The following is an 18,995-nucleotide window of genomic DNA, read 5'->3' on the forward strand; positions in this document are numbered from 1 at the left end:
TGTCAAGAAAATATGGCTACACCACCTCACCACCTTCTCTTGGAAGCCTATATTGCAATACACTTATGGATGTATTTTCAATAAAGACTTAATTCCATTGTTCTAGTTGGTGCTGCAGAGTTTTCTGCACTGCACATCTCCTCCCCTTCCCAGCCACAGCTTAAAGGGCTTACATGACCAGTGGGACCAGCTCATCTAACAAGGATGAAATATCTGGCTTTGATCTCACTCTGCCAAGCAAGAGAACATGAAGCCAGAGATATTTAATTTAGGCAATTTGACCTGAGATAGTCCAGAATGGCTAATAATTTGTTGACAGCCTTCTTCCCAAGCTTCCCTTTGAAAGAAAACTGGGGGGAGGTAAGGACTTGTGTTGAGACTAGTGTAATCGTGAAGGTAAAGTCCATTTCTTGGAGAATATCAAAAAACTATACCCAGAAAGAGAGCAAACAGATATTGGGGCTTGGATTATATTTTGTAACAAAGATCCAGAAGATCTGTAAGGGATTCATCACAGTAATTAGCCACACAAAGTCCTCTTGCTTGTGCAGTTTTAGATGGAGAAGATCCAGTTTCTATGGTGGAGTTTAAATCCAGCCAGTAAGTTCCATTTCCTGCATACCTTTTTAATCCTGTCAGTATATATTATTTAGCTTGTCAAATGACAAAAAATGGAAAGTTCTCTCTGCCCTTTTTGCCATGATGCTTCATTTAATATTTTATATCTGTACAGAACCAGAATATGTTTTTACATGCTATCAAATAATGTAAAGTATATGCACATAATGATAGCAGTGAATACAACTGAGATGCTTCTGCAGGCAGCATGTTAGAGCAGTTCCCCTTCTAATTTTATTGAGAGGCTGCAGAATATATGAATAGAAAACCTCAATGTAATAATACACAGTAAGGAGAAATACTTATTTCTCAAAGACATGACAGGCTTTAGAGCAAATATTCTGGTTTGGGATTTCAGTCTTCAGTGTCTAGCACATGAATTTAAGTGCCTGCACACTGAATTTGAAAATCTTGTGAATGAGTAGCTGAACTACTACGAAAGTCTTAGTAAAATGAAAGTGATGTCAGGAATCCTAAACTTTAATAAGAAATTAAACACTTTTAGAGACTGACCCTTGTTTTTATCAAATCCTGAAAGGAGACCTTGCACCAGCTTACTACTAAATATCCAATAATTCCATGGGATGAAAACTTGAAGGAATTAAGTAATGCTTTGGAAGAATGACTTCTTCTTATATATACATTTATTTATGTATATTTTCTTGTATATTCTTCTTATATTCTTCTATATTCAATATATTTGACATTATAGGACTGCTTTTGCAAATTAGAAAAAAATAAATTAAATAAAAAGTTTAAATCTCATATTCAGCCAAAGACTTCACTCTTAAAGAAATTTAGTCCTCAGTTAAAAAAATAATTTCTATACAGTTCTAAAAAACTGAAATTTTCCTGCATTTTTCCTCATATTTTGCATGATGAAAATGTAGAAAAAACAGTTGAGAATGAGTGGATGCCGTGTGAATTTTACTGTATTCTATCATATAACTAGAAAAGCAAGCAGCTATAATATCACTGCTCTTAAACTATTTCAAGGTGTGATGTGGATCTGTTATTATTCAGACCCCTTTTTTCCCCCATTCTCTAAAAACAAAATTCAAAAAATTTCTATAAAAATATCTGCTAGTCCATCTGATTTGACATTCTGCCACAGCAAGACTGCTTTTTACAGATTTTTTAAAATACTTTAGGCAGCACACATAGAAAAATTGTCAGTAGAAAGAACCTAAACCTAAACAGCTTGGAAATCTAAAAAATGTAATTGAGAAAGAACTTAAATAAGGGTAAGATAGAGTAAAAGGGAGTAAGAAGTGGAGCGGGAGATTGTACTTACATTTTTAACTTTTACAAAAAATTGGAATCAGATGAATTGAATTGCAAAATTCTTATTTTAGAGGACTAAAATATCACTGTCCATGGGAAGTTCTTCTCTTAGAGATATTACCTGTAGTTTTGCATTTGAGTTGAGTGGAAGTGTGCTGAAGTCTTACCAGGCTTAAATAAAACAGTAGGAGAAGTAGTTTATGAAGTTTTTAAAAGGTCAATTACAGTTCTTGAGTCACTGTGAGTTTTGTGCTTGAAAAGATGACATGATTTTTTTCACTTTACAGACACCAAATTATAGAGAAATAGTTATTCAGTTGGTTGCAGATTTCAGAGGGTTTCAGTTGCAAGTACTGGGGATTAGTACATGATTCACTTTGCCCTCTTTTTTAAGAAGTTTTAGAAGATTGAAAGTTTAACTGTTAAATACATTACTCACCCTCTCTTGAACTGATTTGAAATGTTATTATATCCTAGAAAGATATTTCTTGATAATTTCAACTTTTAACTAAGTATTCAGTCTTTTGTGTCCCTGTTGAATGTCTGCCTTAAAAGATTCTCTGTAAGTCTGTTCCTGAGATGGTACCTGGAAGCCTTGGTCAGCACAAGATGCTGGTGTGTGCTTGTTCAATGATGGCTATGTGCCATAAACACCTTTTAGTTTTCTGCACCTTCACGACTAAATTCTTATAATTTCCTGCATTGATCACAATCTTTAGTGTCATATGGGGCTGGAATATAATTCCATGAAACTCCATATAACTGTCATTGGCACTGGCATTGTCATTGTCACTGTCACTGTCTCTGCAGTATGTGCTGCTGCAGCAGGGACTCAAGAAACAGTTGTGTACTCCTCAGTTTGGTTGCAGGGTACTGTTGAATAGGAAACTTCACCTGTTCCTCACAGGTATCCATCAGAGCTGATTTCATATATTTCAGGTTGAACAAAATTTTCACAATCGTCCTTTTATATGGATGATAAGCTGTGTTATATTCTCAGAATAACATTGGATCACAACAATGTGTTCTCAGCTATTGAGAAACAGCCAGGTACCAGAGTAATGGGTCCTGTGAACCAGTTAATCCAGTGATAAAACAAATTCTCAGCAGGCACAGAAGGAAAAATATAGCAGAGCAGGGCACTTAATTGAAATAACTCAAAGAATCAAAGTGTAAAAATAATCTTTTGCGTCTTCCTTTATTAGCAACCCAAAAGTTCAGGAAAAATGTCCGTATCTTAGTAGCTGATAAAAGTAAAATTAACCCCTTTTTCTCCCTTGACAAACAAACCAAAAAGGCCCCAAACCCCACAAACAGAAGGCCTACAGCAAAACAGTTATGTTGTGATCTCAGTACATTTGCCTTTCTCTTAGGTGCTGGAAGTCAGAATACCTTTCCATACCTGTTTCACAGTCATTGTTTTGACAGTGCATTTTCATACATCCCTTTTGTTTCTGCAGGAAAGTACTGAAGTAAAATAAATGAAAATGAAATAGTCTCCTTTTCCTAGAGCCTCACATTAAGCTCCTAATTCTACAGAGTCTCAGCAGCAGCAGGAGGTTGGGAAACAGGTTTGAGTATTGGAAATTAGTGTTCCACTGAAGGTGTGATTTTATCAATTTAAATTGTTAAAGTCTAAAATAGCATCAAGGAAGTACTGAAATATTTGCTATGGGATAAAAGGGGATAGAAACAAGGGCTGGTGTAGCTTGCAAATAGATTTTCCACTGTTGGAGTTGAGAAGTTGATTAATTTTTCCTGCTGAGGAAGCAATTATCATACACTGGGAGAGGTGCAGAAGGACATTGCAGAGGGTTTCAGTGGGAGAGTGGAAAGGTGAACTGCTTTGTGTCCAGGATAAAGTTAGGACCTCATTTATTCACAGAAATGCAGAGTGGCTGTAGAACAAAGGGTGGAGTGATTATGTGACATACAGGCAGAAACCTTGCAGTTGCTATCTCATTTTTGTGTCCTAAATGAGGAAAACATGAGCATGTACATAGATTAACCAGCGTGAGGGAATTTGTTACCAAGAGTCAGAATTGTCCTGTGTCTCATATGCTGAGCTCCTTCATCCAGCTGCTTGGGAGCTAAAAGACATTGACTGACAAATGATAACCTAAGACAACAGTTCCATTAAAATGGAACCTGCCTAACCCTTCTGATGTCATTTGATTTCAGTCATAAAAGACGAAAGTAACCAGAGTGAAATGGCTGAAGACCTGTGCAAGATAGGGTCAGAAAGAGCCCTCGTGCTGGATAGACTAGCAAGTAACGTCGCCAAACGTAAGAGCTCTATGCCTCAGAAATTTGTTGGTAAGAGTTAAACGTTTGCTGTCTCCTAAAAATAAAATAAAACAAAGCCCCCTAAAAAAATCACAGCATTTTTACTTTTGCATTATAATATTACTTGTTTTGCTAAATTAACAATATGTATCTCTATAGAAGCAGATACACAGATGTGTTGGAGGGAAAAAGCCAACTAAACATCTCCAGCATAAATTTCTGTGTGTTTAATTGTTCACATTTGGAGATCAATTTTAAACCTATTTTCTGTGTTTCTAAAAGCTTACAGACCAGATCATTACAAAATCTGAACAGGTTCTTGAAGTTGCCTTGAGAACCTGAAGATAGGAACAAAAGTTTCCCGTTGGGATAGCATTTGATCAAACTTTGAGAGTTATTTTTTTGAAATCTTGAATGACATTCAGATCTGGGCATATTGCTGTTTCCGAAAGCATTTGTGACTAGTTGAACGTAGACTGGGTAATATTCTTCACCCTTTCATAAACTCTGTTTATTTTTATAGCCCAAATTGATATGTCTGAAAACAGCACCTAAATGAAATGTAAACTTTGTGTACATTCTATGAAAAATTCAAAAATTTCATGCCCATTTGCACATAGCAGTTCTTGTCTTAACAATAAAAATTTGACATTAAGCCTATAAAAGTGAAGGCTACACATATTGTTCTGTTTAGTAGGCCTGTGCTAAGGAGGGATTACAGCAGTTTTGTGAGACCCACATACAATATTTTGTCAGTTAGGTAAGGTTATTCTTCAGTAAATTAAAACATGGGAGATCAGAGGACAGCATATACTCACATCTAGTTAGGTTCTTTTTTAAATCTCTATACGTTTAAAAACATTATTCTGTAGGAAACAATCAGATTAAAGTCTCTGAAAGAAAATGCACATTAAGAAGGTCTTCAGTCAAAAGTCAAGGGAAAAAAAAGATCAGTTTATGGGACAGAAAATGCAAATATACTTTCTTCAACAAGGACACGGATGAAAGGAAAATTAGTATTTCCTAGACATAGAAAGGGGAGTTCCAGCTATGTCAGGAGGTGCAACAAAAGGTTTTAAAATAAATTCCAAGGCTTTTTTTCAAGTCCAAAGACAACAATTCTAGGAGGTTGTCAAGGATAAGAAATGCTTATGCTTAAAAAAGGGCAAAAGTTGTAGTAGAGATAGATACCAAAAATATATCAACTATAATATATATGTAAGGCCAACCAGACTAGTTTAGACACTCTAGGGTTTGCATTAGACCAGATACTAATTCTATGAAAGCTCCAGGAAGATTAAAAGTGCTTAAATTTAAAAGGTACTAGCAAATATACTATATGTAATGTATCCTTGGGTGTGAACTGGCTATTTCATTCTTTTTTTCTCTGTTCACCCTGAAAAACAATAAAGACAGCCAGTTTAACTATGAGTTTTAGGAGGGCAGACATTCCTGTCAGTTTTTCAGGATGCAGTGTAGGAAGACAACCTACTGACAGCAGATATTTGTGGAAATTTGCTAGGCTTCAAAAGAAAAAAATATTCTAAAAAGAAAAAAAATGCTCACAAATTGTTTCCTTTCCAATCATCATCTGCTGCTTCATACAATAGAAAAATTCCTGACTAACACAAGGTTTGGCTGGCTGCTGAGGAGAGCTTTTGGGTACTTCATTGCTCCTGTAAATTGTCATGTCCCAATACCTGTGCTGAGTCTCAGGGAGAAGAAGAAAATGGCATCCTTCACATAAAGGAAGGAGTGTCTTCTGCTTCAGTAGTTTTTCTCAAGACTAAATTAATTACCTTTCAAAAATTAGATTGTTCAACAAATCCAGCCAGTTACCTCTAACATTCTCTCTGTATTCCGAACTGGAATAGTTCCGAAACCCAAAAGAACTTGGCCATCCAAACCTGAGAGTGAGAACTCCACAAAAAATTGATATATGCTTATAATGTTTAAAAGAACAGGCAGCCAAGAAAGGGAATAAAAAACACTAAGAGAAAGGTGCCCACATGCAGTGAGTGCATTTTTACTGTTTAAGTACCTGCTGCAGAATCCTGAGCAATGCAAACTTTGAAGTGCATCAAGCTATTAGCAGTTTAATTTACTTATGCTCTAATAACCACAGAAATGAGCTATTATTTTTAATGAGTGCAAGTATTACTGCATTGCCTAGATATAGAAATGGTGTCTGCCTTCCCTAACTTTGTGTGTGTTTCAGACACTTTGCTTGGAAACAAATTTTTCTTATGAACACTTGATTCTCTCAGCACAACTACCAACTAGTTATGCTACATAAAGCAAATACTACCCAAGAAACAGATATTAAAATCTTGCTTTCTGGATGCCCAAAATTTTGTTTAAAATGAGGACCAGCCCCATTTTTCAGTGGTGTGTAGTGCCCGTGGAATAGGAATGATTTTGGCTTCATTTTTCCTCCTTGAATAAAGTGTATATGTTCATGTTAGGAGAGTTTTCCTGTATTTAATTCAAGAGTCTTTTACAATGCCTATTTTGAATCTTAGGCAAATCTGCCTGAAAAGTATAGCATTATAGAGGATAAATCTGGAGTTTAAAAAAAATGCAGCCCAAATTGGCAGAGTGATTGGGAAAGAAAACAAGAGGAACTGGAAGCTTGTGTAGCATAGCAGCTAGAAGGTGTCTGTACCCTACATCCCCTGTGGGAACTTATGCAATGCTCAGGGTATTTCTTTCTCTGCTTGCAGAGCATGGAACTGGTATGAAACCATATCTTGTGGGAAATGCAGACCACAGGACTTCCTACACTTTAGCCCCCATCATTGCAAAAGTCTTATGCTAGAAGGTTTTTGGTCTCTTCACTGACTTTGAATGGTCAATCTGAGTAGAAGCTGCGTGGAAAATTGTTGATAAATTAATGTGCAGATCTTCTGGTAAAATTTCCATTCTTCTGTTAGCATTTCTTTTGACAAATTAGGACTTTCCAAGACCTACCAGTAAATTTCATGTTCATCAGGAAATGGTGACAGCACTTCACAGAGATGTTTGTGGCTTTTAGTGTTTCCCAAGATCTGAAGAGCTAGAAAATCCATCCAGACTATCAACAATATGTTATTGGTAGACCATAGGAGCTTGTGAAAATCTTTTACCTCTTTACATTAGCATGAATTTATTAAGGGCCTGGTAGTAACTGATGGTTTACACTGTTAGAGAAGACTGCTTAAGTTCATAAAATCAATATCTGCACATTTAAATAGTTTTTCCCACTCCTAACTTTTTTCTTCTATATTTTGCTATCTGTACAGTAATTTGGGGGAAATTGTAGTGAACCTCAATGTTCAATGCTGGGGTATCCAGCTAAATATACTGTCAAGGTATGCTATTAGCACAGTCTGATTTAAAAAAAAATATAGATAGATTTACCCCTTACTCAAGGCATCCCATCAGAATTAAAGATACCAATAACAAGTAATCTTGCTCCAGCTAAGGCTTTCTCCCTTGTAGGAAAAATATGCTCCAAATACAAATGTGCTTAAATTTTTTCCATGATTCTTGGTTTCTCCTGTATACAGGAACTTTTTGACACAAAATATTTAGGGACATGGGTAGCTTCTGGTAATGTGTCTAATGTGGCTTATGATAGGTGTGTGGGGATGGAGACAATATGAAAAATAAAGTTTTTATTGATTTTTCTCCAAAATGACATATATATGACCACATTGCTGATATGGATTATTTCTAAGAAACTGAAGGTCTGAAACTAAACCATACGACTTCCAGTCTAAGATTGTAATACTTTATGTAAGAATATTGATAATGTGCATCATGCTCTGAAGCATCGGGCCGAGCTTGCTGTGGCTGTGAGGGCACACTGGCTTCAGCAGCCACAAAGGCAGTGAGTGCCTCTGCTCATTGTAGAGGCAGATGCGGGACACCAGTAAGAAAGGAGAAAGATATGACAAAGCGCTAGATCTCTAGCTCCCAGGAGTCCCTGTATAATTATTTCCAGTATTTCTTTCATCCATTTGCTTTTCCAAAACCCTCAAATTTTTTTGCATGCTGAAAAAGACCACCAACCCACCACTTTTCTGAGCAGCTGTATTAGAGAACCCTGAATACCTTAGGTGGATTTCAGAGGTGGATTTGGTCAACTGTCCTCTTCCCTGTTTTATTAATCCATGACATTAATTTCCTTAATCGTGTGGAAATCAGCCCTCTAACTCCTCTCTGTGTTCCACTGTAGGTGACAAATGCTTGCCCGATCTTCCATACGATGCCAGCATCAACTACGAGAAGGAGAACGAGCTGATGCAGACGCACGTGATCGACCAGGCCATCAACAACGCCATCAGTTACCTGGGGGCAGAGTCCCTGCGCCCCCTCGTCCAGACACCGCCGGGAGGCTCTGAGGGAGTGCCCGTCATCAGCCCCATGTACCAGCTCCACAAACCTCTTGGGGACAATCAGATTCGCTCCAACCTCCCTCAGGACAGCGCAGTTGAAAACTTGTTGCTGCTTTCCAAAGCCAAGTCTGTCTCCTCGGAACGAGATGTCTCTCCCAGCAACAGCTGCCAAGACTCAACAGATACAGAGAGCAATAATGAGGAGCGCAGTGGTTTAATCTACCTGACAAACCACATAGGTGCCCATGCAAGAAATGGCATCTCTATAAAAGAAGAAAACAGGCAATACGATGTCTTGAGAGCAGGCACTGACAATTCCCAGGATGCTTTTAAAGTGATCAGCAGCAATGGGGAGCAAGTAAGGGTTTACAAGTGTGAACACTGTCGAGTCCTTTTCTTGGATCACGTGATGTATACGATCCATATGGGCTGCCACGGGTTCCGTGATCCTTTTGAATGCAACATGTGTGGCTACCACAGCCAGGACAGATATGAATTCTCTTCCCACATAACTCGAGGGGAGCACCGTTTCCACATGGGCTAAAACACTGGCACAGATCAAGCCTCAACAGCTGCGTTACTGGAGCTGCACGAGCCATGACAGCAACAAAGCAAAAGTCAGCTGGACAGTAAAAGTCACAAGAGAATCATAAGTTCAGCAATGTTCTCCCACAAGAACAGAGATTTCATTTTGGTAGCATGCATTGCAACTCAGTTTTCTAAAATGAGTTTTTACTGAAAATGTTTGATCACCAAAAACCTTTAGTAATGTATGTAGTTTTTGTAGTCACATAGCTGAGAGCCCTTCCCTGAACTGATGCTTCTTGCAAGCCCCCTTGCCAGAACTCTTAACCACGTGCAGAGTGCTCCACACAATGAGGACACAAAAGGCAGCAGCAGCCAGGCTTTCTCTCTTAGCACCCTGGGCGCAGGGCTCTTCTACCAGATGTGTGATTTGTTTTGATTTCCAGTATTATTTGACTACTTTAAGAAGATTGAACTCAACTAAAGATGGATGGACCCATTTCAGATGACTTCACCAACCGCTGGGGTTGGATGGGACCCCCTCAGCCAGAAGGTTCTGAGCTGCTTTGGTGGTAAGAAGAACATTTCCACCTGCAAGGGTGCTACTGGTATTGATAGCACAACATGCCATGTTTGTGTCACTAGGCAGGCGAGCAGGAATGCAAAAGATAGAAGAAACACCCTTGTAATATACTCTGTGAGGTATGAATTGCATTTAATGTATAGAAAAAGGGTATTGTTGGCTCTTCTTTGAATAAATATTTTCTCTTCCTATCTAATAAACCCCCACTTTTTGTTAAGCAACCCCTCCTTACTCTTCATATAAAAGTTACAATGTATTTAATTTTTTTTTCTCTTTAAAGTTTTAGTTATTTAGAAGGGTATGATGTACAGTTGAGAAAGTAGATAGGTATTTGTGTGGGGAGTCTCCTTAAGCACATTTTTCATCTTTTTAAACTGTCTGGAAAATGTCCAAATGTCCCTCTCTTAGATACAAAAAAAATCCTATTTTGCTGGCACAGAAGATGTCCTCTTGTAAATGTTGTGGCTCTACTCATAAGTGTTGCACTTGATTATTTTTAAAGCACTGAGATTAATTAAACCAGCCAGTCAAAATTTGCAGCCCTCTTCTTTTTTCCTGGCAATTGCCATATAGTGAGGGACCAAGACCCACAAAGTTGTGGTGACCGTTTACTTTCTATCCAACCAGTCATTTCACTAAGTGCTTTGAGTTACTTTTACTTCAGTGGAACTAATCTTAAGATACAAAAAATATTGGGTTTTGCAAAATGGAGGCGAGAGGCTGCAGCATTTTGTAGAATGCAGAGAAGCCCACCAAAATCTTTCTCCATGATGAGTTCTGCTGCAGGTACTATAGCTTCAGTTAGAATCAAAACTTCTACGACAAATAGATTTTAACTCTATACACATCTGATAAAAAAACTTTTTTTAAAAGCTTCTACTTAACTTCCTCTTCCAAATAGTTCATTTCTCTCCCTAAGCACCCCCATGCATTAAGACTGGACACAAGTAATTTTTTTGCAGCTGCATAAAAATCTGTCACTGATGCTGCAATATTTTCTGGGAAACATTCATAAAAAACCCATCTTATTAACTCAATGTTGAAAATACTTCCACTCTGCATAAGGAATGAATATTTTACAGTAAACACCATTAAATACCCAACAAGACTAGCAGTCTTGTCATACATTTACAGATTTTCCATTCGCAAGTGCATGCAAGCACATGTATTTACTATAAAACAGATTTGATGGGACCATGAACTGCTTGTACCTGGGCCAGTGTGGCCTGATACTACATTTGCAGCTACATTTGATAAACATTTCCTATATACACATACCATTACAGGCATGCCGAGTTCCTTCTGCTTTCACTTTGGCAGGTGTAGGTCAGCAGCAACAACAGTGGAGCTGAGGAAGGACATTGATAAAAACATGAATCACAAATGTGTGCTTACACAAGCTCCAGCTTTGGCTGTTCATGCAGCTGTGAGGCCCTTGCTTCACTGGACACGTGGGCACGGTGGTGTTTTTACACTGAACCTGCAGGAGAGCCTGACAATGTGGTGGCTTTGTCACCAGAGTGAATGCTGTGCAGGAATGCCCACAGACCAGTGCATCCTCAGCAGGGAAAACACATTACTAGTACGTGTTATCCCCCAAAATGAGCAGTGTGAACTACAGACCCAAAGGTGGTCGTCTCTATTCCCACGTTAGAACTCAGTTGCCTTGAGGGATTTTGTTGATGCCCTCTACTGTATCATAACTCAGCTGGGAGGTTGTTGCTTGTTGCCTTCCAGCCCAAGAGGCTGCACGAGGGGTGAGCACAAGGAATCCCTGGCCAAGCCCCAGCCATGGTCTTGTCATCAATGCCTGCTACACATTCAGCTCCAATTCACCTGGCAGTAAGGTGTTACCAAATATTTTGCATAGGAATGATCTGAAGAGGACTTTCCGGGGGTTAACTTACATGGATGAGTTTCCTTAATTTTAACCTTTCTTTAAGTACAGATGGAATAGGTTCAGTTTTCATAGCTGGCAGAGTTACATTCAGCTGTTCTTACCCCTCTCCAATTTTGATTGATGCCAAACGAGAGGGTACAAAGTAATTTCTGAGCCCTGCTGCAATGTCCTGTGTGAGATCAGACATTGGCTGTACAGAAATGTTCTGCTTTTATTGCTCTTAGACCTCTTTCCTGTTCTTCTTAGGTTTAGGTCACTATATACCCCATGCCATATTTTTTTCCACCCTTCATTTTAAGACTCTCCCAGCTATACAGGGGAGGGGGACAGCAGCTCACTCAGGTGGTTTTGTTTCTTTGCTTTTACCAAAAACCAGCACATATAAAGCCACGTGCATGAACCGTGCAAACAAGCACAGCTCCAGAGGAGTTTGAGTGTGCCTCAAACACAGCTTGGAGAGGTGATTTCTGATTCCTGGGTAGGTTTGCTACCTTCATCGCATCTCTGTGCACGCACACGTGTCTCAGTCCCTGTGTCTCTCCTCCTGTCCACATGCACATGCCCTCTCTGTGGCTTTGTGTATCATTAATATTTTATATACATTTGTATGTGTATATGTATCTAAAATGGTTGGTATGACATGATGGTGATGCACTGTCACTCACAGTGGGTTTGTTTCCTGACTCTGGAGTTTTCTTATTTATACTATAACAGAATATGTTGATGTTGTATAATAAACAGTACAGTAGTATAAGTAAGCATATTAAGACACAGTGTATCAGGGCATAGTCTAAAGGCAGAGCAAATGGCATTCTCTGTTCACTGAAGGGCTTTTTTAGTTTTGCTTTTTTCCAGTGTTCTTCTCTTTTGCACAAAATCATCCTCATTTTGTTTAGGAACAAGTGGTTCAGTAATTTTATTTATGAACATATGCAAGGATGGCATGAAAATAGGATGTTGTGTCTGTGTTCATTGAAACAAACTGTGCCCTCAGAAAAGTATAGTGAATTCTTCTTTTTTGCTCTTTTTTTGCTATAGTGCAATACCCTGATATGGCTTAGTTGATCTTTAAAAGGAGTAAATATGTGAGTGGTTTTAAGTTTATATCTGTTTTAAAAAAGTAAAAAGTAATTGAGTCCCATTCTTCCCCAGGCACTGCCTTTTCTAATGGAAAAAGTTGTATTTACACTTTTTTTTTTTTTGCTGTGGTTTTATATTGTAACTTCATTTTCTTTGAGAATATTGTATTTAAAAAAAAAAGCAATTTCATATAAATTGGAAATATTATTAAATTATGTCTGCAAACTGAGATGTATCTTTTGAGACAAGAGAACGAGATAAAAACCCCAAACCCCAGAATATTTTGGTCACTCTCCTCATGGGTGAAGGAGGCACTGGGCTCAGCTGGAGGCTCTGCGTTTGTGGTGTTGACTGTGTGGGAGGGGACACAGAGTAAGGTGAGGTGCAGATAGACAGAGCCCCATGGGGATTCCATCATGCTGTCCCTGCACCATGGAAAGTCCATCCATGTTTTCCTGGCACTATGGTGAGTCCATCCGTGCTGGCCTTGCAATCCAAACTCTGTGGCCAAAAACACCAGGCTGTGTCACCACCCTTCGTGCGAGGCAGCCTTGCTCAGCCAGCTCCAGGTCCTGAACACCTGCTCTCCAGAGTGTCCCTGCCCATCCCAATCTCCCAGGTCCTGCAAGCAGCCCACTGCTGAGAAGTGCTTCCCCTCCAGCCCTCTCCTCACCCCCTTCCCTCCCACCAGCCAGATGGAGTCATTACAGAACACAATTACTTCTGCATGTAGAGTCATGGTAATTCAAAATAAAACACAGAGAAATTATTTCTACCATTTGCCATAACAAAGGTGATTTCTCTGCGGGTGTCCCTCTTTGTTCGGATTCCAGCACAGTAAATTTCACATCACATATTTAATGCAAACTAGGATCAGTGTTTTTCTCAGAAAAGGCACCATTTATAAAGTTTCAGAAATATTTCCATTTGTTAAATACCATAATTTTGAACAAACAGAGGTTTTTAAAAAAAGAAAAACAATCTCCAAACAAACGCTTATGATATTGCAATTAATTTTTTTACAGGTTCCCAAAATCTAAATTTTCCTTAAGTTCCTTAAGTTTTTGTGGTATAGTTTCATTATAAACTATGACTGCATAATATATGAAGGAGCTAACATCCTCGTTTCTTTGTTCCCCATCATAGCTGGTTCTCAGTAAATGAAACTACAGATTTCTGTTTCAGCTGGTGACTTTTCTCCAAAACAAATATGTTCTGTTTAATAATAATAATAATAAACACAAAAAATAGACCAAATTTACTATTCTCAAGCAGTGTTATTAAATCCTTTAGCTAGAGAAATCCACAGATTTAAATGCAAGTTTGTGTTCCTAAAACTCTATTCTGGGTCTCTTATCTATTATGTTTCAAAGACTTCCTTCAAATCAAGACATTTATATTTTTTCCTACTCCAATAGATTGATTAAATTACATCAGAAACTGTGGCAGGTGCCAAGATACAAATTGTTACACAGACAAAACCTGCAGCTACCAGGGCTGAGTAGTTTCAGCCTCAAGTGCGCAGACCAGCTTCCCAATCCATACATAGCCATCAAAATACCAAAACAGCATTAACCTCTGCTCAACAAACAGTGGTTTTGAAATCAAGAAATACACTAAAATACACAAGAATATTTTAGAGATAGCAAAATGAGAACTCAGAGCCAGACCTGGAGCACATGGATCCTGTGTGTGTGTGTGTGTGTGTGTGTGTGTGTGTGTGAATCACTCAACATTGTACTAAGGGGAAAGGAGTTAGAAATGCTCCTGACTTTGCCAGTACACTGAGTACATTGCACTGCTTTTATCAGCTTGTCAAAAAGATGGTCAAAAAGAAAGGAAAACTTTCACTCAAAGCTTCATGTTTCACCAGCAGCACCAGCAATTTGAAAACTGAAAATATGGCAACTGGAAAAGCAAAATATTTGATTTCTGAACAAACTGTTCATGCCTGTCTTGTGGGTCAAATCTCCAGGGCATCCTTCCCTGCTGTGGGCCATCCAGGCTCTGTCCACTAGCATGAAACATAGGAAGCTTCTTATCTGGAAGGAAAATTTTACATGAGAACCAATTTTGGTCAAAATGCATCATGAAAGAAAGAAAAATTCCTCAGATCTGACCTGTGGAAGGCAAAAGAAGTCTTAATCTTAACAGACACCCAAATTGGGACATCCATTATCCCAATTTCTAAATTTTAATGCTTTATTTTGGCCACACAGACTTTGACTTTTCAGGGCTGCTGAATTGAAGTCACTGGCAGCAGCAGACAGGGATTTCTGAAATCCTGCTGTAATTGCCAGTAGATGGACGTACAGAAAACAGGAAGGACAAAAATTTTCCAAGTTTCGCTGAAAGTGGGATAGCTGGAAGTGAGAAATCCAAAGCCAGGCTTCAGACAGCAGGAGTTAATCACATTTAAACAAAAAAAGGCTGCACAAGCATGACTGAAACCCTGCTCTTGCCAAATGAACAGATCCCTGTTAACTGCAGCGACATTTCTGCTGCATTTATTGTTACAATTTTTTTTTTCTTTTCATATAGAGAAAGGTCTCACTGCTTCAAAGCCATCCCAGGACATGGAACAGGTCCTGGTTTTATCTGTCCTGACCACACATATGAAACATGTGAATGATAGAGGGCAGCTGCTGCTGTTCCTGCCGCTGGTGGCGGCTGCAAATCACACAAACCAACGCCTTCCTGTCCCTCGGGAGAGAAGTGAAGGTTCTGGTTTATGAGCAGTTAGAGAATAAAAAAAGAAAAAAAAAAAAAGTAGAAAAAAAATCTACACCTTGCAGCAGACAGTGAGGCAGGGGCTGGTGGGGGTGAGGAAGTTAATCAGCCCCAGGCAGGCTGTTCGGGATGAGGCCAAACAGATGGCTCGTCCCCGAAACGGCAAAACGGGAAGCAGATGTGGCCACCGCTTCTCCCCATGCATAACTGGGAACCAGCCGGTTGGTGAGGAACTTTGCATAACAAGGATAATTTGGTATCAAAACTGTCCCTAGAAGTGATCTGAATGGATCTGGGCACAGTTGACAGTTTTCACTTCTTGTTTCCCACTCAAGGTTCAACCAGATTAAATCTTAAATGTGACCTGACTGCTTGCCTGGGGTTGCTCTCAGCTCTTTTCTAGGGAAACCTCTGGTGGGAGTCCTCAGGTCTCCACTGGAGCTTTCAGGTATAAAACCCTGCTCTCTGTTCAGTCAGTTGACATTTTAGTGACCAATTTCAGCATGCTCTGATTTTTCAATCTGAAGCCCATAAACTTTTCAGCAAGCAGAAGAACTGACCTTGAAGTCATCTCCTCTATTTGCATGCCCCAAAACTCATAGAGCCTGGATACAGGAATGCCACAAGCCTGTGCTAACATCCCCTGTAATCTCCTTTCCACTAAGAACAAAGCCAAGGGCCCCAGAGGAGCCCAGCATCCCCTCCTGGGGATGGGGACAGATCATCTGCCTGAGGGAGCAGGGATAGGAGCCTCTGGCTGCAAAGCCTCACCAACATGTCAGAACGTTTGCACCTGCCAGCCCTGCATGCACTTTACCACCATAACTGGGAAAATAGCCTGAGTATTGAGGGGGCAGTTTAAAACATAGATGGGATGCGTACTACAAGTAAATGAGGGGGTTTTCTTTTTCAATTCCTCCCTATTTTGTTCCAAAGGAGACAGCAATGTCAATTTGACTACAGATTTTACTCTGTAGTGTCCCTGTTGCATTGACAGGGATTAAAGAAACTACAGCCCTAATATGTCATAAAAATCAGGAGAGAGATCCACACAGCTCTTAACATTCAGGGTTGTTCAAATCTGGATTCAAACACTCCAGGTTTATTTCACTGATAGTTGCAGTGTACAAAAATATATCTTTATCACCTTACAGAGATTCCTCAGTGTAGCCATGGGACAGAATATAGACTTACTTTCCATTATGTTAAAGAAAAAGAAGAAGGTGAAAATACTTGCCAAAAACATATTTGTAGGCAGTAACCAAAGCCCTGTTACATGAGTTTCACTTTTTAAATAAGTGATTTACCTCCCCAAGTCCAGCTCTGAAACATTCACAAACTCTTTATTTTTGCTTTGCATCCAGTCACTTAGTTCCTGGCTAATAATATAGATAGTGTCTTATTTGCATAGTCTAGCAAATGCACATGGGAATTGTGCTGAGCACTCACATGTACGTAGGGGGTTTTTGGACTCATTAAGTATTGGTACAAATTAGAATGGTTACTTCTGCTTTGGGAACATCTGTCTCTCCATCGCTCTGTAATCAAGGCTGAGACACCAACCAGTTTTATAGGGAGTATTGTAATTATATTATGATATTATTATAGCACCTGACAAGAGAATTTCTTCTGCATGAACCAGGGTAAAGCTGAGTAAGTGAGAATAGTCAGGCTCCTGAGGAGCACCCAGCACCAACAGACCCTGCAGCTGCTTTTTCCTGAGCCACAACTCCATCACATATAATTGACCTTTAAAGAAAGGTGGGATCCTGAGCAGCAGAAAGAGCAGAGGAAGAGAAGCTTGAGTGGTTTTAGGAAAACAGTGAAATGCATGTGTTAATAGAACAAATCCAAAAATTAAGCATTTTCACCCATTTTCAAAATTAGGCATTTCCAAACCCCAGGCCAGGAGAAGGAGACTACAGGCATCTGCCTGAGTTTCATTAACTACTTCTTGATAGCTTAACCATTGGTCATTGAAAGTAGGAGCAAATGTACCAGAAGTGATAGGCAGACCAGAAGGGAAATGAAGGGTGGTAGAAGATTGGGTGGAAAAATTAAGATATCAAGTTCAGCAGTGAAGAAATTGCTCTCTACCATAAGGGTTATTACTATGGAATTAAGAAAAGCCAAACCCAGTGCATTCCAGGGGAAAAAAAATCCACTTTTCTTAATGGCTGCATGCCTATTACAGAGGGCCTACTATACCATGGGAGAGTTACCCTCTTCTCTTGATTATCCTTAAACCTGACATCAACTTCAGAATTAAAACTATTCTTCTATTTAGATCTAGGTGACAGCTCCCTACCCCCCTGATAAATCCAGGCAGTCAACACAGGAGATCCCACTATACATTCACACTTCCTTTTTAATATCTTCTGACAAAGCAGAGAACTGTGTGCTGCAAGTCCTTTTCAATAATTCCTTTGATGCAGTCATTAATCAAAAAAATAAATATTTTCTTACTATCCTGTTCTCTGGAGATACAGAGTCCTGGAGAATATCCATTTTTGTTACCAACACAGCAGGTGTGTAGCTCTCTTGACTTCGGGATGAGCGTGTGTCTGTGTGTGTAACATTACAACAAGTGGAAATTACTTTGAATCAAAAGGTGATATAATTTCTTCCTGTTATCTTTATTTTATAGTTTCCAAAATTCACAATATTTTTTCTGAAAGGTTGCAAACAGCAGCACTAATGTGAAACAACTGCATCCTTTCCTTCCCTGAAAGGGAAATTGAAGCACAAAACACTCCCTGAATTCCTTATGCAAGCTCATGCAATAGGTTTTTTGACAAAATCAGGATTGGGAGCCAGGTCTTCTTATTTATTCTCCAGCCACAAATTAGGCTTCCTCTTTGGTGGACAGTAAACTCAGGAAACCCCAGCAGACCCTTGTGCTAACAGCTAAGAATTGAAAAAAGTCCACAGGACAAAGAAGTCAGGCTTTATGTTACATCAATGTGTGTGTTTGTGCACAGTACTATGTGTAAATATTACATGTCTGTCTAATTCAAAATTTTCAATAATTTTTATCTTTTTAACCAAGAGCTGCCAGTTTTCCTTCCACTTCTTTGTTAATGAAAACATCTTAAGTTGCCTATTTTCACAGAACATTTTGACCAAACATATCCAAGACACATAACCTGTTCCATGATTAGCTGTTGAAGTTAGACTGCTTTTTCTTTGCAAATGTCTTCCAAATGATGCACAGACAAAAAAGGAAAGCAATGCTGGGACAGGGGCTCCCTGTCTGGTGTACAGCCCTGTGGGGCCTCTTTCCATTTTTCTATGGATACATAATGCTCTGCTCGAATATCTCTTTTATGTGACCAACTGATTTAATAATTTGGGATGCTTTTCTAAACCTTCAAAAGCACAACACAAAATTACTCCGTTTGCTCTCCCAGCAATGTCAGGGAAGAAACTAAAAAAAAAAAAAAAACAAACAAACAAAAAAAACCAAAAAAGAAAAACAAAACAAAACAAAACAAAAAAAAACAACCAAACAAAAAATAAATCAGCCTAGGAGGGCTTTAGTTAGAGGCTCATTTGCAACGGAAAAGATGAGGCTCACCCAAACTTTGCACAAATAGGAACGTGCAAAATA

The 18,995-nt window shown here is 39.0% G+C and overlaps 1 protein-coding gene across 7 annotated transcripts in view; it reads left to right on the forward strand.

Moving 5' to 3' along the window:
• IKZF1 (IKAROS family zinc finger 1) overlaps window positions 1–12,773 on the forward strand; it is a 68,636-nt gene extending 55,863 nt beyond the window's left edge. For 4 of the 7 annotated variants that reach the window (XM_064705565.1, XM_064705560.1, XM_064705559.1 and 1 more), the window contains 2 exons: window positions 4,084–4,218; window positions 8,408–12,773. In XM_064705565.1, the coding sequence (XP_064561635.1) occupies window positions 4,084–4,218; window positions 8,408–9,111 (839 nt within the window). In that variant the 3' untranslated portion in view covers window positions 9,112–12,773. The remainder of the gene's footprint in view (window positions 1–4,083; window positions 4,219–8,407) is intronic. The other 3 variants (XM_064705563.1, XM_064705564.1, XM_064705562.1) reach the window with 1 other exon arrangement.
• Window positions 12,774–18,995: the final 6,222 nt, after the last annotated feature.

Source organism: Zonotrichia leucophrys, chromosome 2, assembly GCF_028769735.1.
Source record: "Zonotrichia leucophrys gambelii isolate GWCS_2022_RI chromosome 2, RI_Zleu_2.0, whole genome shotgun sequence".
NCBI lineage: Eukaryota > Metazoa > Chordata > Aves > Passeriformes > Passerellidae > Zonotrichia > Zonotrichia leucophrys.